Source organism: Sinohyriopsis cumingii, chromosome 8, assembly GCF_028554795.1.
Source record: "Sinohyriopsis cumingii isolate HCF-2022 chromosome 8, ASM2855479v2, whole genome shotgun sequence".
Lineage (NCBI taxonomy): Eukaryota > Metazoa > Mollusca > Bivalvia > Unionida > Unionidae > Sinohyriopsis > Sinohyriopsis cumingii.
In genome coordinates, this window is record NC_142968.1 from 81,436,311 (window position 1) to 81,460,694 (window position 24,384).

At 32.4% G+C, this 24,384-nt stretch overlaps 1 protein-coding gene across 1 annotated transcript; it reads right to left on the reverse strand.

Moving 5' to 3' along the window:
• Window positions 1-832: 832 nt before the first annotated feature.
• On the reverse strand, window positions 833-24,151 carry LOC149793978 (uncharacterized). Its single transcript, XM_089966491.1, has 10 exons — window positions 23,885-24,151; window positions 21,370-21,699; window positions 18,823-19,131; window positions 15,176-15,262; window positions 14,376-14,471; window positions 12,380-12,410; window positions 7,960-8,087; window positions 7,193-7,229; window positions 5,282-5,366; window positions 833-3,717 (listed from the first exon to the last, which is right to left on the reverse strand). The coding sequence occupies exons 1-9, from the start codon at window positions 23,973-23,975 to the stop codon at window positions 5,291-5,293; spliced, it is 1,185 nt and encodes a 394-aa protein (XP_089822617.1). The 5' UTR covers window positions 23,976-24,151; the 3' UTR covers window positions 833-3,717; window positions 5,282-5,290.
• Window positions 24,152-24,384: the final 233 nt, after the last annotated feature.

The following is a 24,384-nucleotide window of genomic DNA, read 5'->3' on the forward strand; positions in this document are numbered from 1 at the left end:
TAACACTAACCCACTTTTTTAACGTAAATATGTTTGTACTACTATTCTTACGATATTGTACGATCTTTTGGCGTCTGTTGCCAGTGACAGATATGCTGAGAGTTGGAAGGGTAAAACAGAATACCATGATTTAATTTTCTTGCTAATCATCAAACATGTGCAATCAATGTATTGCATAATATAAGGCGGAGTATAGTTCTATGGAATCATTGGGACATTTCCGAAAATAAATAAGTGTAAAATGTACAGGTTCCATTTAAAACCAGAAATCAGATCATATTAAAATAAAGTTATAATTACATGCCTCGCTTGCTATTGCTTTGCAAAATAAAAGTTTTAAGCCATAATACAACTTTATAGCAGGTTTTCCTGTTGATGATGAATTGCGGAATCTGCTTTATGAGTGCATGCATGTTAATTGTTCATGTGTACTGTTTAAACCTGATAACTGTAATACATTATCTTCCCGTATTCCTTGACCCATACATCAACTTTCGAATGCCTGATGCTGTATAATTCTAAATCAACCATATTTTCCGGTCTATTCTGCTTAGTCTATCTTTCTATGTCTACCAAAATTTGCTTTCTTATGTCTCATAACATCAGCCTTTCATTTCAGTGAACAGGCATTTTACAAACGAACATCGTGATGTAGACCAATATATTTCATATTAATCTTACCAAGTGAGGTCTTCCTTATTCCTCTATTTTCCTGCAATATATTGACAAAAAAGTGAAGACTTCCGGATTGTCATCTTGTAACTAAGTAATTGTAAGTAAATATAAACTACCTTAAAGAAGACAAGACTGTTCACTTGTTTCTCATCTAAAGCTTTATTAATTGTATTGTAGTGAAAGTGGAATTAAATAGACTACAACATCCAGTTCTTAATTAATCTTAACACGTGTGGCTATTGCATTGTTCTGGTACCTATTATAAGATATGTTGTTATGAGTTCGTTGATTCTTAGTCAATATCTTTGGTACATGAAATGTTCAACGATAAAACGTTGTTAACACAAATATAAATTAGCAACATTGTTTAACTTTTTATAAGCACAACTTGGCGATGTTCATGCAGACTTTCAAAACTGGCTGGAACTGGAAAATTGTCACTCAGAAATGCTAAAACATTCAGAGAGGAACCAACCGATGTTGTTGCTTTATGGTGTTTCACTTACAAATATTCTCTTTATTTATCAACTTATTTATGTTTTTCTCACTTTTTCAGGTTTTTTTTTGCCTTTTCACGGCTTTGTCATGGACAATAATAAGGAAAAAAGAGAAAAACGGACCAAAAATATGCCACCCCCCTGTGTGAGCTATTTCTGGATTTCCAAGTATTAGTGACTTTATATACTTTCTGCGATTGAAAAAATGACATGATGAACGTATACAAATTTGTGACAAACTTTATCCTGACAATTTTTGTTGTGATTTTTAATCACTGCAGGAACAAAGATACCACGGTCAATATATATTACCAGCCAATTACTTCTTTGATAAATTACTCCAACAGTCAGTGACACCGTCCTATGGGACCGTCGAAGATAAACAAGCTGAACAATACAATTTGTTTCACTAGCAAACGCGATTAAGAAAATTAGATCAAAACTGTCTCACAAATACGAAACAAAAAAAGATTGTGAATGCGCGTGTAAGACAGTTGAGTAAGATTATGTGTGATCATATGATCCATTGTAAACCCCTTGGTAAAGATGTATCTCCCTCGGACCATCTGTCTATCTGTCTGTCTATCTGTCTGTCTGTCTCTCTCTGTCTCTTTCTATCTGTGGACTTCAGCACCATCGTAGCAAGATACATATGAATATTCGTAGAAAAAAGGACGAAACAACGGAAATGTGGACGATTGTAAAATGTACAAACACACAGACCAATGCAAAGGGGAAATAAATAAATAGATAGAAACGATTGTATGGTTAGTATCAATATTAAATACATTATAGTGATTACTTACATCAAATTTAAGAAAATTAACATTTTTGAATTACCTCTTGTTGGCCCGTGATTTCGATTGTTTATATTTTACACTCTGAAGTAATGTCTATTTCAACAAATTAATATAGTAATGTTCATTTTGCGGGGATGGCTAGACATATGTTACAGGTGAATGTGGAATACAACCATATCAAAGACATCATCTTCCACTTGTTTGTAATATTAATGGAAGCAAAAATGTATCTGACTGATCGTGTATTTTATATTTCAATGCAAACTTGTGTACATGATTCGTCGTAATTGTCGGGTAAAGCACTCAACCTTGAACCCGTTATAGTATCAATGTTTAAATTTAGGTAAAATTCACTAGTTCTTTTTATAATTAATGCACCTTTGAACTAAACTATTTATGGTTTGTCAAAATTGTAATTTCAAATTGGCTTCGAAAATGATTCATCTCTGCACATGCTTTTAACCTAATTTTAACTGAATACCGTACTACTTTATTAATAAAACATGCAACTGCCAATTGATTATATTATCGTTTTTATGGATTCAATATAATTTCTGTTGTATATTATCCCCACGGTATTAAAACTGTTTCATATGTCTGACTAATTGACATCAATATACACAATGTGATTACAAGTGTCACTTTGGTCACAAAACGTCTCTGAACTTGAAGATTACTGGGGAGTGAATTAAAATGTTAATCAAATATTTCAATAGCTTTATTTGACACTTCTCTTTCTTTTCTTTAATATGAAATAAGGTCTTACTTTTTTCTCACCATATTTTAAAAGCAGAGTATCATTTTTGCCATGTTCATCCAATCTGTACTGATATTCAGAAAATAACATTTCCAAACAAAATATCGAGAAAAAAACAAATCAATGAGATATTGATTATGAAATTGATGAAGTAATGCTATATAAAAATATGTCGGAAAATAACAACACATAAAACAAAACAAAACAGTACCCTGGAACTTGGTTACTCGGAGAAACTTGAATACTACTAAATATGTACCATTGAAAGTGCTGCAATCTTTATAATGCCTTTTAAATGTATAACACATCAGTTTAGATATTACGTCGAAGATTATAACTGTATCACACTTATTTTCCTGAATAAATCTTGAATTTTTGGCCTCATACAGCTTAGGAAACTTATCAAAATTATCGATTGGTTTTACTAAGGTAAAAAATTAATTTAAACTTTCAATTGATTTCGTTAATTAATTATTTAATTTAATTAATGAATCACTTAATTATTAAAGAAATTGTTGTGTATTCTTCTAAATCAGGAGATTTGAAAATACGCTAGAACAATATCAACTTAAGTTTGTATTTACATAAGCACATACATCATGTCATTCAGTCAGTAGGCCTGTCAAGGATTTAGACCAATGATGAATTTCCTGCTAAAATTAGTGTTGACTATTTCATCATTTTGTGTACTTGATGACTCAGTACACAGCATATGTATTACTTTACATGGTTACAACAACCGTTCTGGTAAATATAAAATATCTTGCATCTCTGTAATTTTGCAGAAGTCCATGAAGCGGAATACCATCAGAAGCTACCAGAGGCAACACGTCCTTTACCCAGAAGACATAAGTTGAAAAAGATTTAACTTGTTATAGCTTCCCATATATTATTTACGTTGAAATCGAAAACCCGAAAGCATCATTTTCCTTAAAATATCCGAAGAAAAGTTTGCATCAAATCATACCACGATTTCTTCTGTTTGTATCTGCAAATAACAGGAAATATAATTGCAAGATAATGTTACATTTACATAAAGAAGCATTAAAAGGAAACGGCTTTCTGCATTTTAAGAAGTATCGATGAATGCATGCTTAAAGTTCAAGATTCAGAATCTGTTCTGGGCAAATGTAGTACTTTAGAAAGTTCCTGTGCAAAACTATCATTACATTTGAAAGAAAAATATTTTCTCTTAATATGTCCAGAAAAATTGTTCATTTATTCATGAAACAATACCTTTGGAAAAGTAATTTGTTTTGACACAGCGTTCTCGGTTAAAATGGAGGGTCGTTGAACATTACTGCATTTGTGATCAAATCAAATTTTGCCTTAGGAATGGTAGGTCACAGGTAAAATGCATACATTTATGACGCATAATTTTATTTAGATTTTTTTTGCTCTAGCGGAGTACTAGAATGCAAAGATAATGGTTTTAAGAAAGCAATATGAGATAAATAAATAAATCTAGAAACTCATTTTGTGCCAAGTCCGGTAATTAATAAAGGTATATGGCATAAGGCAATCAAGGCTTGACGCGTCCATAGTCAATATGATTAGACATTTTTACTTTGATTTAGATAAAGTTTAAATGGGTATTCAATACTATAAATATATCAATATTGAGATAAGTTTGTATTGTATCAATTAACTTAAAGTGTAGATTACAAGTATAATGAGTTTTAGTTTTTTGGAATTCCCATTGTGTCTAGTCCAGATCAAGCTATAATCTACACATTTTCTTGCACTTTCATACTTTGTTTTCTCGGAAGATTCGTGTTGATCCATGTTTCCATGTATACACTAGAGAACAGTGTATATAATATATTATCTGTGGAAAGCTATTCTAAGCCATTCATCAATTCATGAATATAACCAAGTACGGGCAACATGTGATTTAGTTTATGACCTGTATATTACCCCCCTTTTTGACCAAATTAGGTTCAATTACATCAATATCAATAGTCTCTTTCAGTTAGATATAAACCTAGATTGTATAGAGTAAAACAGTATTCAGCATGAATGGGATTCATGGATTGGACCTAATAGGCTATTTAAATATTTAAATAGTTACGTATCTCTTGTATGGCTGTAAATACATGTGTGGCACATATGATCGGATTTTATAACCATGTTTCTTCAAACATTTCAAACAGCATATCACAGTATCTATTGTGGCTTCTACACTATGCAAAATGAGTCAAGAAACGGGTAAATCGGACATTACATTTTAAGACAGAATCCTGCATATATGTATTCAAGCTGAAAACCATCTAGCTACTGCCGATAAAAGAAAATACTGCAAGTACAATTCTTTGATGAAGATCAAATTAATGTCTGTCATCTTGTATATACAATTCAGCTTTTGTATCAGGTGTTACATATTTTATACAATTATCTAGATTAAAGTATTATGACGTGAATCCAAAAACAAGTCGATAAATATGTTCTTTCAAATGACACTCATACAAATGTAGTAAAAATACTATGTCTGTAATACTGATAAACTCAACCATGCAGTAATTATATTTGATACGATCATGATTTGTTCTCACCTTCAAAAACTATATACAATTGTACAAAGTGGTGTCTTGGTTTGCAGATGAATCAAGCTTTTCATAGAAGTGTCTAGCAGATACACTGAAAAGGAAACAAACTCTAGTCATCCAATCCATATATATGTGTGTCGTCGTATGCATAGATATACCAATCAAGATCGGAGATCATACAATACAACTTTCTGTTAAACGTGTGGTCATTTTAGTCAAAAATATAAATATGTAAGTTTGTCAAATTTGATGGGAAAAATTCTTTCATTGCACTAAGAAATGACCGTGACATGACAAAGGTGGGTCCATGTTTGCAGATACATTCAGTTGTACATATCAGGCCTAATTCTGGGATACAACCGGTTTAAACATTTACTGATCTAATAAAATATTAACATAATATGCATCAATTACTTGAATAAAGTATAAAAAACTCTGATAAATTGTATCATGATCAGAAGTAAAGATAGAACATACAAGATTAAGCTCTCAGTTGTCGAGCTATTTCATGATTTATAACACATCCGATGCAAGGGAGGCAAATAAATAAAAGAATAAAAGAATACCCAACGCATATCGCAATGATATAGAACTATATAGAAAGACACCCAAACGTAGCTGTCATTGCAAATGTCTGTACAGTTCTAATGGTATGTCTATAACACTACAATGAACAAGAGCTGGACACACAGACAAACATAAGCACATACAGACACTCAGATGGAGATAAAAATGAAATAATTTGTCCGCAATATCATTACGATGTTGAAATATCGAATTAATTTAGCTTTAGTTTCTTACGAGCCAGGACTTTAAATTTAAACTATGTTATTTTTAATATCAGTTCGATATAATTTGTTTCTGGTTAACTTTTTAAAATGTTGATGTTGCCCTGACATGTCAATGCTATTAGCTAATTTTGAACCAAGGCAAAGGAATAAATCTGAGAAATAGTTCAAGGTTCTAAATATTAGCAATATTTGATGAATTAAGACAATGTCGAAATAAAGACGAAACCCATAGTCAAATAAACTACTTAACCACGATTTGTTTTAGTTTTCTAAGATGATTCTGAAACGAACTAAGATAAATAAATTATTATTAAGAGACTTCGAAGAAGCCACGCCTACTAATAGCGGGTGAACAAAATTGTTCAATTGATAACGTTCGCGACAAGTTTGAAGAAATGATAAGATATAACGATGTCAGCGCACAGATCATTTGTTTCTGTCTTAATCATTAATGTAAAGTATTCGTTGGATAACATAGTGATCATTGAAGTTTGGACTAAAGCACTACTTTGGGATTGTGATGGATTCATTCAAGACATTCTGGCTGATTATGCCATTTTGATTCGTCAAGATTATATGTACATCATTCAGTTCAAGGCTATTGGTACATCATCACTTTAAACATTGGAATTATTCGGAACATACTAAACAGATGGACTTATAGGAAACTTATGCTCATCTGGCATTTACTTGATAATACTGTAAGAGCCACATAAATTGTTACTTTGTAATTTATTGGAATAAACTGTTTGTTAATTTTAATAAATTGGCTAGTTTCGCGTTTTTTGCTACTCAGTTTTAAGATCATATAGTCTTAATACAGTATGCATACTCATTTATGTAATGTCTCCACCTCTAGATTTTCATGTGTTAACACATAGTAATTTACACATGTGTGGCAGATTGTGTGATCAGTTATAATCATCAACACTCCATTGACGAATTGTATTTTAGTGATTGTGTTAGTTTACTTCCATCTGATATCATATTGAGTAAAACAATTTTCTGAACATATCCATATATCATCAATTCATTCATGTATTTATTAGTTCATTAACAAATTCATCAAGCCAACTATCCATTTGATTGTCGAACTACTTAGATATCTCATTTTATCTGGATTTACCCGGGATTGTGATTTTCTGTGCTTTCTGTTCCGGTTCCTGTAAGAAATAATAATAATAATAATAATAATAATAATAATAATAATAATAATAGTAATCGCATAAGTAGCATTAATGACAAGTGGAAAAAATAATTATGGTTTAAATAATAAATGTAACAAATTAAGGCTCCTAGTGAAATTAGATATTTTACGCCTACGATAGTAACAGATTAGACTCCACACAAGGCAGTGGACCACCTACTTTTATTTGTGAGAGATAAAAGAGATATGTGTTTACTCTGAAATTGATTACTGCCTCGATATTTTAATGCATAAAGATCAGAAAACTTATGATAGGTAAACGTATACAAAAAGGTACAAAATAGAAAGTGTTCTGAAAGGACTAAAGAAGTTTATGTCGTATTGGAAATGTTATGATTTAGCTGATTTTGAACATGTTGGAAATGTGTATAAATATTCTGCTAATGCAAAGCTATCAACAAAGGTAGGCACTTCACTTCATGGTATCTCTTTAAGAAGAATATTTAAAGTACGCGTCTCTTCGTAAATGGTATGAACAAATTGATATCAGTCGTTTTCGTAGTAATCAGTGATATATTTATAGTGTACATGCATTATTCATCGAAATCAGCTTCATTGTTTGAAGATGTTTTACCGACGATATATATATATATATATATATATATATATATATATATATATATATAGAGAGAGAGAGAGAGAGAGAGAGAGAGAGAGAGAGAGAGAGAGAGAGAGAGAGAAATTACGAATAGGTTCTAAATATTCAGTCAGTTCAGTCCTCTGGATATCTGGTTCATCATAATCCATTTCAGCAGCACCGCCACATTGGTCAGCATTGCTAGAAACTGGTCTCATCTTTAAGCCCTGTACCGGGCTAATCGAATGAAGTGGAAATTATCCTAAATTAGTTCTTAGATCCATTAAGTATTAGTTTTACTTAAGATTTAAGAAATTTTAATTCAAGAATAAGCGCCAAGTCAGTTAATTTCAAACTAGTAATTTTAAGCACAAAACAATAAACTGTAGGGTATTACAGTTCCTTAAGGGGAGCTACTGAAAAATCCGACTACGGTTGGTATTTAGGGTTCACACAAAAGCAAGTAGTATAAAACGGTATATTAAATGGTCGGACTTCTGATGAAGTCTTCCAATTGCAACGTCCCGCATTAATTCTTAAAATCTTTAGTTCTTATAGCCTCTATGCTGGACAGTAATGTTTGTTGCTATTAGATACAAGATAGCTATATAAAAACTTAATGTCAGTAATATAATTCACCGCCTAAAAGATATAAACGATTATAAAAGGGGGAAAATAAGCATTATATGAGTAGAGAAAGTATAAATGCAGTAAGTGTAAGTTCTTACATTTTATAATTGTTACATCCTTCATCACCATAACCAGAACTTTGTAAATATTTCTTAACATAAAAATGCACAATATAAAGCTACTATTTATATCCCTTGGCAAAATGAATAATATTGTATATCTCAATATTAGCCATTGAATATCTCATATTTAAAATAATATAAAGAATACTTGTTTGACACGAGCAGATAATGGATATATTTCATCATGTTAGAAAAAAGCTCCGTCAGTTCACACGCATTGGCTAGAAAGATCAATCTATAACAGACTGAAGTAAGCTATTTCGAAGTGAATCACTAACATTGAAAGCGGTTTTCCGTTTACATTTGCTGACATTTGTGATTATTCATGCAGAATTTATAAATTGTTACATGATCATCCAGTCCAATAAAAAATCAAATAAAAAATTACGGTGAAAATATATCAAGCCTTGTTGGATGTGAATTCGATTTGTCACTTGCAGGAAAGGACCATCTTAACCCCTCGGCCACGTAAGCATCAAACACGAATTACGCGGCAATCACATTTGTTTTCTCTCTCACTTCACCTAATGAATTATCAAATTTATTTTGTTTTTAAAAAAACGAAATGTACGGCCTTGCATACAGTTAAACGCAGTATTTGATTGATCGAATGAAGTGGAAAGTATTAAAATTTGAATTCCAATTCAGAATTCAAAGGAAAGCCTATACAGAATTAAATATTAGAAGCTTGTGACTGCTGATTAAGTTCTCTAATCCAACAGTCTATCATTGAATTCTCAAAATCTTCAATTAGTATAGCCTTTAAGCTGGACACTAACATCTCGCGATATCAACAGCGATGTAGCTTAAAAAAAAACATAATATCATCAATATTGGTCACCGTGCAAAAACCATACACGAATCAAAAGAAAAGAAACACACGTGCTCTGATTATAACTCGTAAAAATGCAGTAATTGCAAATACTTAAAATAGTTAGGGCAGCTATCACCATAAGCCTACCTCAGTACATTTGCCTTAATACAAATGAAGCTAACAAAAGCTGCTACAAGTTACATCATCGAGGCAAAGGAATGTCATTTGATAGCAAGATATGGGCTATCGAGTATCTGATATTTCCAGTAATATAACACATCATTTGACAATATATGTGTATTCGTGAGCATTACGGCCTAATTCTCATTGATGTTCGACTTTCTTCAGTGTAATAAATGTATAAGTACTGGTCCAATGAATTGTTCAGTCTTTACAATTTCAGTATACAGACAGTCAAGTCCAAGTGCTTTTCTGAGATCATATAATTTATTGCTTATGTTGCCTCTTTGTCAATAATTTGTATCAAGATTACCATAACATTTATTTTTGAAAGAGTAAGGCACATCAAATGAATCATGGTTAAGAGGAATATCCTCACACCATCTTAACTTAGAAATATGTGTCTTTGCCCATGATATGGATCTGACTTAAAAAAGGGTCAAGATGCTACTGAATCTAATTTAGGTGAACATAATCAGCCATATATTGCAGTGCAACTTCTATTGACTTCTCTTTTCTGCAGTTAAGCTCATGTAGTTCTTTTAAGTTCCTGTTGGTGTCTTTTGATTTTAATTGGCATCCTTTTAGCATTTTTTATTCCTTACCAAGCCACTATTGTTTTTATACTGACACAAACACACTTTTTAATGTTTTTACATTCATGTCATACAAGTATGGAAATGAATCAAGTGTCATACGAGTTCTACCTGTAGCTGATATAAAGATTTGTACTAACGAGTCTACAGTTCTTCCAAAGCTCCTGCTATCAATCATTTTAAAATAGTAAGCACCAGAGAGGGGAGAAATAGGTCATTTAAGGATGAATACAATTAAGATAACATTAAGGTTTAAAACTACGATGTATTTCCATATGCATTGATTATGACCTATTTGTGATATTAAATTCTTTGATTAACTCAAACAACATAGTGCCTGCCAGAAGATAATGAACGCTGAATTTGAACACTAACAAGTTAAGAACACATGGTTTCTTTCCATTGTAGACATGTCATTACCCTTGGATTTATTAGGCTATAAATGAACACACCAATATTGATTCGGTCACCTTATATCCATATCTGACCTAGTTGTGGTACATTGTCAGGAAGATTATCAACATTGATTAGAAACTGAAACCTGTATTAAATTGCATACAGTATACATTTTTATGTGGTGTAAAAGCGTTTAAATCTGCCAATAATACATAAACAACTGGGTCCAAATAGTGAGCACTTGACCCATCATACCTATTGATAAAGGTTCATCTTCAGAGTTGCCAGTTAAATTGTCTGATGTATAGTAAATTAAACCTAGTATCACCTTCTTAGGTATCACTATATAAATACTGTTAAGCTGTATCTGCAAACCATTTCACTCAGTATATTTTGTACTATGCTTAATTGAAATGTGGTTTTAAAGGGTTTGGAATACATTGTTGTATTGCTATCTGTAAACAATTCTTAGAAATGCCAATTTGATAAACCCCAGTTAGTTCTCCTTTCACATTTGCATCATTTCCTGTCGTACATCTTGATTTGGTTCTGCTGTACTTATACGTTTTCTGGAAACAATTTTTGTCCCAATAAAGTGTGAAATGTACAATAGCTTGCCGCAGTGAGCATCTCGCGTTTTGCATATGGGTGCTTTCCCAAAGTATTGTATCACTCATATGAATATCATGCACATGCGAATCGTCTTCGCAGCTTCTTCCCTTCTTCCTGTGTCTCTCTACTAAGTTCTTCAAGTAATTATAATATAAAATGTTCGCCACGTGAATGAGCTTGTCTCTCTAATTTATTTTCATAGTGATACTTCTTTGTCCAATGTAACCAAACCTTTCTTCAAGTGAGCAACTGGTTAATATGATTACAAAGGATCTTTTTTCAAACATCTTGTTAACAAGATAAAGTGTTTGGTTATTTGTTGATTTTTTAATCTGTCCTTAAATCGAAAATAGAATAGATATTTCATCATCAGTACATTCTGTTTTTGGAAATCTTGCAAATGTGACTGAACCGGTCAATAATTAGGTACGCCCGAGTATCTGTTATGCATTGATTATGATTATTGTACCTGACATTGATCGCACAACCATACTTGTAATACGAACCTATCTAGCAATTTTCAAGACATTATTTTTTAAACTGCCCTTTTGAATTTATTCTGCTGGTACGGTTATTACTAATGCCACATCTTCCACCTGCTCTATTTCCAGATCGTGATTGTAGCTCAACATGAGTACTAATTATATGCATCACGAGCAATGAAGGTCATATATCTACACTCTGATTGGTTGATAAAAACACCCAATATTCAGCCTGCACTAAATAACCCTTATTAACTCTTGTTAGTTAAATATGAAGCTAAAATATTGCACGGATATATTATATTTCTTACTCATAATTGATTGTATACGCTCTTTTAAGTCAATCTTTAATGTCATATATACTACTAGTAGGGAGGGTACATTATTCAGTATGTATGAAAAAAGGAATTAGTTTTGAGACACCAAAAACGCATGTTATGTCAATAATGCTAAATTTCGTTTAGCTGAGAACTATAATACATGTCAAATGCCTGATGATTTATCAATCTACATTACTAACAGTTTTCCAGATGTAACTTTAATGGATTAAGGGGCAACATTATTATGGGCTATGTATTTATTATGAAGATTGTATTTAGTCTGAAATTAATACTAGCGTTTTATTGCGATAAACAGGTACTTTACGAGTGCAAAAAAGCATCATCACCTAGTCCAATATGTTGTAAATTAACCTTACCATGGGATGTCTTCCTCTCGCCTCTCCTGTCCTGCAAAATGTATAGATAAACACATTGATGACTACGTTGAGACTGACTTTCTAATGGAAAGGTTTATAAGTTTAGTTTAGTATAAATGTAATTGACTGATTGATTGATTGATATTTTGACCGCGCACCAGCACTGTTAGGCTATTTAGCGCCAAACACAACGTTATATGTATGATCATTTAAAAATGATAAAAGATTGTATATGGGCCACCGATAAAAAGAAGAGTTGGAAGTAAAACGATAAGATGGTAACGGTAAATAAACAAAGCTTCCCGATCAACGGTGGATATAAATGGTGTATGTTAATAAAGACAGATGAAAATGTATTGACAATAAGGGAGGGTATATACAGTACAAAAAACTGCTCGAGGTGATGGCATAAAAGTTATAGTTTAGAATAAATATTTACTTCTTACAGGAATTCTATAATACAAGTCACGTCCATTGAATCAGAAAGTACCTTCACGACATGCACATTGATCGCGCGTATGTTTTAGGTCGAAACACTATCATGAAGTGCTTAAAAGTGAATGGTTCGTTGCAAGAAACACACTCTGGTGGGTCTGTGCCTTTTAGTATGTGGATTGGGTTATATACGTATGAACAATTCAAACTCTTGAAATGACTACCTCTTCCCTAAGGATGTTTATATATGAAGGAGTCCATTCTCCTAGGGTTGGCTTGATGGCGTGAAGTTAATTCATCAATGCATCAATCCACGATGCCTGCCTGCCACTCCTGATATATAGATTATTTAATACTAGGTTTAAATTCAGAATACTGAATTTTAAATCAAATGATTGTTGGGATAGGGCCATTTTATCAAACAGCCAAAAAGCAGGGTTCAGAGGTTTTGATTTTAATTTGAGAGCATACTGTTCGGAAAGCATTTCTATATGATGTGATAAAGGTGGTTCGTTCGCTTGAGCGAGGAGGCGTTCACACGGGGATGTCTTAAATGCTCCCAGAGCGAGTCTTATTTCTTGATGATAAATTGGGTCAAGCATCTTCACATCTGACTTCCTAGCTGAACCGTAAATAACGCAACTATAATCCAGTTTGGAGCGAATAAACGTTGTATATAAAATGAGAAGATCACTTTTCTATCAGCATACAATTCAGTGTGTACTACTACTTTGAGTAGATCTAGATATTTCAAGCATTTAACTTTCAAGTTGTTTAGCTGTGGAATAAAATTCAACTTTCTGTCTAAGATAATACAATAAAAGTTTACTTCGTCAACAACTGGAATATAATTTTCGTTCAGCGTGAGTTTAGGTACATCGCGATGTCTTTGTAAGTAACATACATGCATATATACCGTTTCTGATTTCGAGAATGTGAAACCTTTAGTAGTGTCCAATTTTGAATCTTTTTGATATTTTGTTGTAGTTGTCAATTGCATTCATGTACTTTGATCGATAATACATTATAAAATCATAAATGTTTAAGGTGCAATCCACACCAGGAACAAAACACTTGGTGTTGCTATTTATCACTTGTTTTATTTAATAGGAATCGTTGCAAAAAGTTGCTTTTCTGGTTTGGTTATCACGGAGGAAACTTGGAAGCCAAGGTGGCTTAGTGACAGGAGTGAAAGACCCGAGAAAATAAAATTGGATTCATCCCAAACAAGGCCGTGCCGGCGATCATGATATAATTTAAGCATAATGTTGTTCTCAAATTGGCTGATTTAACAAATATGTTGATCTACCCTTGAATCACATATAAGATAATTCTTTTATATTAACTTTATTGTAGATTTTTATTTACGGATGAAAGGTTATTCATTTGTATTTCTTATATCATGAAGCTTGTAAAGCTCGTGGCAATGACGACCACTATTTCCTTTGTATTAACATTGCAATGTTGTCGTATTGTGAAGAAGTACACTTCAGCTTTATATGTGAAGACAATGATCCTCTTTTATAGATTTAGTTAGCATTATATGCATGCTGGACATTACCTCTCCTTGGCTGAAGATTCCGTACAGCAGTGATAATTAGGCTCACCACCACAATAAATGCCACCACTGCAGAGACTATGAACCATTCTGATCTATCTGTATGGGAATAAATAGTTGCTGGTATTACGAATATTGTAATGCAGATTAATACGGGAGGGTATACGAACTATCGTACCAACGCATCTAGCAACCAACGTCACATACATGCAAACATACATCATTCATACATACACACTCATATACATATACATGTACACACAGACACAGACACACAGACGCGCACGCACACACACACACACACATACACACACACACACACACACACATATATATATATATATATATATATATATATATATATATATATATATATATATATATATATATATATATATATATATATATATATATATATATATATATGAAGAAAGAGATATAGCTAAAGTAATTGTTTAATGTTGAACTGTACTGCAGGTTATAAGTATTTTTAAATCATACAACTGAACTTATATGTGCAAATTAAACTTTTAATATACCTGAATTTCAGTTTCCTGACTAGTATATACAGTACCGAATGTAACACGTAAAAGATGTACTGATGGTAAATAGAGCACATATTCGTTTTTGTAAGTCATAAACAACTCAAACACATTAGTCAGCCTTTGAATGTAGCAATAAATTATAGTGTAAAAAGAATGAACGAAAACTACCTCTACATTATACTTGAACATAAGTAGCATATCACTTATTTATATGAAATGCAAAGCACGATGAAAATCGAGTTGACTTTCACTACTTACAATTTTCTGCCTCAGATCTTGAGAAATTAGGGTTAAATGGTGACGTGAAATATCCACGTGTACCTTCTGTGCTTGATGTGTTTATTTCTAAAAACAAAGAAAGTACATATCAATGGGTACGAGTCAAGATATTGCTACTAAGGCTAGCTCAGATTAATATATTAGTATTGGTTGAGAAACGAGTTGATTTTATCTCTTACTTTGCTTTCCCAGCTGATATGACCTGTTACCCACTAAATATATTTTCAAGTTATCAATGTCAGTCAATCGTTTAACTTGTGGGATGAATGCTTAATGAACCCTTGATAGATATTTTTGTTAACCAAAACTACATAACACCTAATATCACACAAGTGTATACTCACGTGACTGATTAGAATAAACGAGAACCACTTTATCTCAAACATTAAATAGATTTAACAATGAATTTGACGAAAAACTAGAGGACGTTTTAGATGAATGAATATAAACCGCATCAACCGCAGCATATCCCTAGCCAAGTATGGAAATGAATCAAGTGCCAAATGGAGATAATAATTATATTCTGAAAATAGTGCGATGCTTATAATTCAAGCGATGACATAATGTGCTTGTTTTACTGCAATTAGCTAAATTAGCACAATTAAATGTATTCTCAAGCTTTTTCAGGCACTTCCTGGGGCTGTAACTTACCGATGGCAACAAATCTTACAATAAATTTTTCGAGCAAAACTTTTTCCAGATATATCGTATACCATGTTTAACTGCGATAAACGAAAACTCCCTCTGGACCAGTTACGCTAACGAGACTATGTCATATATTGTATTACGTTAAAAGGAAAATGTTCAAAAACTCCAATTAAAGTTCCTAATTCAAAGTAATTTGTCCATTTGTGCATCTTCAGGAATGAGCACACAATATATCAAGTTATATGATAATCCATCCAAAGTTGTGTTACAATCTGTACTAAATATATGTTTTGTTATATACAGCGTTATATTACAAAGCACAAACAGCAATAACTAACAAACTACGCACTAAATAACGTAATAACAATGTACGTAATAAATAACGTAATATTGACCACATGTCATGGGAATAATTTATAAAGATGTCAGGATTAGTTGTATTAATGAGTACCGGATGTATGGACAAACGGACGGGCATGACTACTAGGAGTATCAAACCAGCTGCCTTTGTGCTGACATCATTTTCCTTGGTAACATTGCAAGGACCGTACCACTACACATATGAATTATATGTTGAATAAGCATCACAATTCCACAGTAATGCGCCAATAATTTCTAAACCCAACTGGTAAGTGTCAAAGATTCACCAAATGCGCCCGTTTCTGAACCAAACTCTGAACCGTCCTATCAAACATGACTAACTTGCAAAAGAATATACCTATCTATATTTCTGTAATTTACGGAGCTAAATACTGGACGGTAAATAGAAAATGAAAGAAAAAACAGACTATACACAGGCATTTCTGCAATACTCATGTTTCGGGTTTTGTTCTTCGGTACAAGAATAAAATGCTTTCATTGGTCGAACAAAATACACACGACAGTCCGGTTAAAACATGAAGAAAATATTTCCCTGCATGACAAGAACTATTACTACACATAAAAGTCTGAATCATAACAAATTAACTTCACACTTTATGACATGTTTAATTGTATTGCACAATATGTAGTTCACCTTGTTCAATTTACTTGTATCATAGAGCTATGCAATGACAACGTCTGTAGCAATTATCTCTAAATGAGCCTGTAGCACAAAGTTACCATACAAATTTAGTTTGAAATAGTTTTAATAGTTTATGATTTGTTATTTGATTTTGACACTTTTAACATGATATACTTGAATGTAATCAAATAACTATTCAATGTAGACATATACAATCCGAACTTTAAGCGACATAAATATAAATTAAAAGGTCATACAGTCATCTTTCATGTTATTTTGTAAACTAAGTTGATTGGAATATATTTGTTCAATAGTATCAGTGGTGGATTACAAGACTGAAAAATGTCCTGGAAGTTGATGCAACTCTATGATTGACAATGTTATCATGTATTTTGTTGATCTCCTATCCCTTGCATCTATATTTTCCAACACATTTTCAGTGAAGTTTGTACTGATTGTCATTTTCGTACGTACGTTATATTACAATAGTATGCTAATTCTTGTCTGAATTCTTTAATGTTTGAAGCAATGGAGCTATCGTCATGTTTATCTTCGTTATTCAAATAGATTCGCACACCAAATTAAAAAGCTAAAAAGACGAAAAAGAATAACAAACATAGGGGAAATTATTTGTATTAATTATTTAATTGAAACCATTCTGTATGTAGACACAACATGAGTAATAATGCAGAATATATTGCTAATAATTTTCAACATTTTTTCCCAGTTGTTTTTCACACGAATTGAAAAGAGACTTTTACACTAAGTTTTCGATTGCTACAGAAATAACAAACCGGAAATCTTTAAGATTCATCACAAAATATTTACTCATGTAAAAACAACCCTTAGAAAGTTTGAAATCTCTAGAAAATGTACTGATTCTTCTAAACGTAAATATAGTACAAATTTTACTTTTTTATGTTAAGTTGTTTCTTCAACTAATTTGAGTTGTAGATGACAAACGATTTACAACAAACTCAAGATAGTCTTGCATATTAAATGTCATAAGACCAAATAATCAATAAATTTAAAAACAAAATATCATTTAAAGAACTCAGCTCACTACTCTTAATATGTTCAAACCAATATGCAAACGTTTTATGTTTAATTAATAAAGTGCATCCAGAACTTAAATGATTCAAATGTATAACATCATATAAGTTTCAATGCGCCGTCATACGACGGGACTATAAGACAAAGAAGCGGAGAGAAACGGGATTATTATTATCGACATAATAAGTAAGGGGACACAGTGATTTCTGGTAATCCTGACTTGGACCTGGACATGTTTTGTGGGGATTTGCAGAGTAAATGAATAAGCGATTATTGCACAGGTCAAACATATTAAGGAAGCATATCCCTGCATTTTTTAATCTGTCTGCATACATAAACAGAAACTCAAACCTAACAAAACAACACATTTAAAATAGTTGTGATTTACTTATCTAATCTATACAATGTAGGTAATATGTATAGTAAAATACAACGAAATAACTAATCATCTTCATTAGACAAATATTGGTATTTGACTGATATTCATTATCTTTTAATTAAAAAGCCAGTCAATGAATATAGCCAAAAGAAAAAATCATGTTCATGACCCTTTATAACTCCATGTGCTATGTTAACAATTTGAATTATGCGTTAGAGGAATAGCGTTGTTATTACCACATTCATCAAATATATTTGCTTCGACTATTACGTTATTTGTATGAGTTCAGCCTCAGGGTTGATTTACTGAAATATTATTAGACAGACATCATCCTCACTTAGGGTTGATTTATTAACCATTATCAGACAGAAATATGTAAAATTATTACGAACTTGAGATACACAAAGACATTTAACTATTTTTTATAATAAAAAAATCAATTAGTTTTGTTACGTTAATATTTCTTTAAATGTTCGAACGGGTAATTCTAATAATGACCAACATTATGTTAATAAGGTATATTAATTGGCAAGAAAGTGTTACCTTGAATGTCTAAGAAAATCGAATCCAAAAGGAGACCGGCGCCATCCCAAGCCATATACGTGCCTTTGTCACGCCATGTTAATATTTCAATGGTGAGATACAAGTTACTTTCGTTTAAAACACAGCTTTCGATACGATGCTTATAGTCTTCCACAACACATGTACACTTGTTCTTTGACAAGTCATACAATGCAAAAGTAATACAATCACTACCCCTCATCTTGCAAATTTTTATGAAAGACTTGTTGGTACTATTACAGAAAAACGGAAGGATCATCGGTTCATCGACATGTGCAATCAATTTGCTACCTAGAAAAGGAATAACACAAAATGAATTTTTAATATGGAAAATGAAACCGAACTTCAATGCTTGCATTAATAAATAAACGTGTAAGAAACATTTAAAATGTCAGTTCATATATTAGTTCTCATTTCTTTCAACATTATATTCGTCTTTTTTCTTGGTTTTCTTTTTTATTTTACTTGGATTGCATTTTTCTTCACGCACCTGATCAAACTATTAAGGTGTTCTGAATAACAATTGTTGTTGTTGTAGTAGGCTTTAACTCCATTTTTCAGCACACGATAGGCTATAAATGGCGCCCATTATTAATGGTGGAGAAGAACCCGGGAAATCCCCGTAAAGAACCGCCGACCCTCAAATATCTACTGGCAAGCTATCTCACATACCCACACTGGCCGAATCCGAGACTCGAACCCACGCAGGCAGAGGTGAGACGGCAGTGATCCGTAACGGAGAGCGCTTTAGACCACTCGGCCACTCGGGGCACCAACAAGAGGCAGCGTGAAGTAATGGTATACACTGCACAAATGAGATGAAATGGATGGTTATGGTTTCCAGTTCCGTCATAAACACTTAGATCTGCGTGTTTGTAATGAATACGAAAAGTGTTTGGATGCAGTTGTCAAAGCTGTAAACTAATGCTACGCCAGTCTATTCAGCTTTAAATGGATAATAATATATGGTGGGCAGTTAGCCAAGTCATTTCCAGTCATCCCGGTTGTAACCTCATTATAGCATATGGTGGATTGTTAACCTGAATGAATCCGATCATCAAAATTATAAATATACATTACATACTGACTGGCGATTGGAATATTTTATCTTAGCTGTAAATGGACCGGGCCGTTATCGTTACTTTATCATTTCGATCCAGCTGTAAATGAGTACCAGTATGTAGTAGGCTGTGGACTGGATTAACATTTGGTTTGAGTTAAATAAGTTCCCCCTCTTCACTCTACGAATCTTGGAAAAGATCCCGCCGAATGATCGTTTTAAGGAGATTGGTAAGACTATAATCCCTACCCCTGTAAAATTTATGTTAGATTTACTTACAGTAGATACGTGTATACACTATACATCCAGCATTGCAACAAAAGAATAAACAAATAAAAGCCAGATAATATGTATCCAGGAAAACATAATTATAATCTACATTCAAATCTTTCAAGTTAAACTATACATTCTATGTAGCAACGTTACATATTTAAAGTTTAGCATACCTTTAAATCTGACACGTTTTGAATAAAAAAGAAGTAAAAGACAAACACAGAAGAAGAATGTTATAATTTGTACATTCGATTTTATTTTAAACAAACTGATTTTCATAGTTAAACTTTACCTACTGCCATCGTTCACTTATGCTAAATCCCGACACTTTTGATTACATATTCGCTTCTCCCAACCTGAACGTGACACCCATGATTCCAACTGCGACAATACTCCAGGGATCGTTATAAAAAGCATTTGAAATATGGTACACGTTATCGTGTTATGCCCGTACATTTACGACGAATGAAAGAATATGCCACTGTAATTATGTTTTGAGTGTTCGGCCGTTTCCACATCTATTGGACTCCAAGGGTGCGGTTTTAAATCCAAACCCATCTAGCAAACGATCATCACGGGGGACACTGTACTAAAATTGATGAATTTCTACCCAGCGGGTCTGGAAGCGCTGTGGTCACAGAATCATGGTATCACGATATTCTATGCTAAAACATACAATAATGACTAATCTGAATCAGTATATATATTTAGTTCAATATCCTTCCTTCAACCTTTTCATCTTGAACACGTCTCTTGGTAACTTAAAGTACTATGGAATATGAGTCTTCTGCAATAATTCAAACTCTCCCTGCAAAGTCTCTAAAACCTGCTTGTAAAAAGTTTGATATTACATTCGCATACTAATTTATTTTCACCTTGATGAAATTACTATGGAATGATCCTAAAATTATTTCAGTGTTAGATGCATGTAGGTGTGAGACGTTTGAATAGTCATGTACGCTAAGCAGAAACGTTTTCTCGCACGAAATATAATATTATGGAAGTTACTGTGATTAGTTATTATGTAACAGCAGTAGGGAAGGCATATTGTCATGGCATTAAAGTGGGTTGTATTTATCTTAATGTCTGACCTTCAAGGCTGTAAAAACAAATTACACGCTATATAAATACATGCATACACATGTCTTGATAAAACCATTTCTTTTGCTAAGACAAAATTTAAAAAGAATACTTACGTGTGACAAGAATGGTAGTTTGTACTTTCTCACAGGACATTTTACCGACAGTAAAATTTCCACTATCCGTAAACTTTACATTCAGTAGCAGAAAACTGAGTCTACCATTGTTCAGTATGACGTTTGATATTCGGCCCGTGTAATTTCTATTAACATCTATGTTGTCATTAGGGTTACTCATAGGGTAATACAACATCACATTAGTGAAATGCACCTTACTTGTGTAACCACAGAAGTTTATTTCCAAGACCGTGTTTCCATTAGTTTGAAGTTCATGAATGCGCACAAGTGCATTGTCTCCAGAAGAATGTATTGCCAGATTCGAATATGCTGGAAATAATATTTAATGTACTTAAAATGCAATATTAGTATTCCGATTCGTTTCTTGAAATTAAGACAATGTTAATCTCAGATGTCAGGTCATTAGTTGCGATCAAGCCATTCATCTATACAGTTACATGCACATACATACATATATGAACTCATACACACGTGCATGCTTGCATTATCTGCTAAAGTGTACATAAATTAAATCTATTTAATCTACTTGAAACTCATGAGAACACACTATATAGTATTCTTTAAAACTTATTTAGGACTCTTTTAGAGAAGTCCAGCAATTATATTCATCTCTATAAATGGCCAATCTACTGATCTTCTGTAATAATTGTTACAGTGAGATTGCGAAATCCAGGAATGAATGACCTTGCTGAATATGTAGTAGAATTACAGAAACCCTTTCATGTTGAGGTTTCATGAAAATCATATGAATGTTATGTAATTACTGAAAATTGATTGTTGTGATCATATATATATGGATATAATATCTGACTAGAAATTGCCTGCCTTGACAAACTTATTTTTTATCTTGTTAAATATATATTATATGAACAAGTAATAATACAGAATGCTATATAACATTAATGTGAAACTAAGAAGGTCAAATGTTTCCAGTATTATGCTGTGATTACCATAATTTGTTTTATCTCGACAGTGGTGTCACCAAATTAATTTGGAATCTAAACCTTTTGTTTCTCAAATGATCAAATGGCACAAATCAATGTTTATTTGTTTAGAGAGTATCGAATTTGGACATTGTTATTCAAATCTTTTTAAATACCATAACAATGTTCGAACTATCTAGTTTGATTTATATACAACTATAAAATGATTACAATGCTAGGGGTGCAGGCATTATTAGAATAACTAGTGAGTAGAGAAAATATTACTGTAAGATGGTACACTATTCCCTCTTCAAACATTCATACAAAACAATCTTATACTTATGGAATACACTAACATGTTGATTTTATATTTCATTACTGTATTGCAATTAGATGTTACTTCGCAATAATAATAATAATAATAATAATAATAATAATAATGATAATGGTCAATTGAACATTGACATGTTGCAATTATAAGATTCTTTTCCTTACGTATCTGTATTACGTATAAAATTTCTAGTGATCGTATAGATGTACATATGCATTCGCAATGGGTTTTTGTAAGTGTTCCATGACTACGCCACATTATATGTTATATGGGATGTAATTTCACAGAATATATCATGTTGAGACTAGGTATTACATGAAACTTAAACAAAATCTAAATAATATACTGTAAGGAGGTAATGAATGAATACATTTATATATTTATATATACTAATATCAGACACATCTTTTTGATGTAGAATTGTTGATTAACAGAAATACGTATCGTTGTAAATATTTAGTTCAGTAATTTCACAATTCTGACAAATGGTCATGAAAAATGAAAATGTATGATCATAAAATGATTTAATGCAAAACCTTTCAATTCCATTTAGTGATGTATAAAACGTTGTAGTGCTGCATTTGGTTCTTTCATTAAAAGTCCTAAGTGATTACGCGAAATGTGCAAATTTCTGGTTTCGCAATCCTACTGTAAGATAATCACATACATAGTAAAGAGAGAGAGAGAGAGAGAGAGAGAGAGAGAGAGAGAGAGAGAGAGAGAGAGAGATTTAAACGTGGAACACATCATGATAAGTTCCTAAATGGCGAAGCCACGAGTTACAATATTCATCATTTGCACCAACAGATGTACTATAATTCACATTTGTGCAGGACAGTACAATTTTAATTTGTACAAAACTTGATCATAAACATAAGTTTTACAAATCAAACTAACATTTTATCACAGTGTTTGCACGGTTACCTTCATTTCACTCACATTCACTGGCTGATCATAGCATAATATCAATAATTGTTGAGAACGGTACTGAGACTACATACCCAGTTGCAATGAATTATATTTGCAATATTTAGTAAACATTTTCACAATCTATGACAAATGAGGCAGATTGAGGAAGTAGCATTTGTGTCAAGGAAGTACTATGGACAAACTTACTCAAGTAGATAAACATTAGCCAGTAGAAATATATTTGGGAACAATAATTTACATGCCAGCATATAATGAAGTTTCCATTGATTCTTGATTTTGAAACTGACCTATGTCCCACTCCTTAACTTACCTTTTATATGCCATGTTCCAAACATGAGGAAGAAGACACATAATCTGGTTACATTAGCCATTAGTTTGCATCCAGGTGTGCCTTTGCACATTTTTAAACGTTAAAGTGGTATTGAAGAATCTAGAAAAGGCAATATATTGTGTTGTATTGCAGACATATAGTATGATTCCTTTACACTGTTACACACCTTCTCATTCAGCATGAATGATTATTCAAAGTCACACAAACACTAGTATATAGTTACACTCCAGGAACACGGATTTTAAAAAGTACAGATATTACAGCTGTTAATGAAGAACAATCCAAAGACACTAACCACAAACCACCATAGATTTGACGACTGACAAACACAAAGTTGAGACTCAGCGAAGGAAGGAAGTAGAGATTTTAATAATAGTGGCTAGTCCATCGTAAACAAATGAAGGCAACTATCGCACAATGACAATGAAAAATAATGTAGTTACCACATCATGTTGGTCTATGTATTGGAGCACTTACAA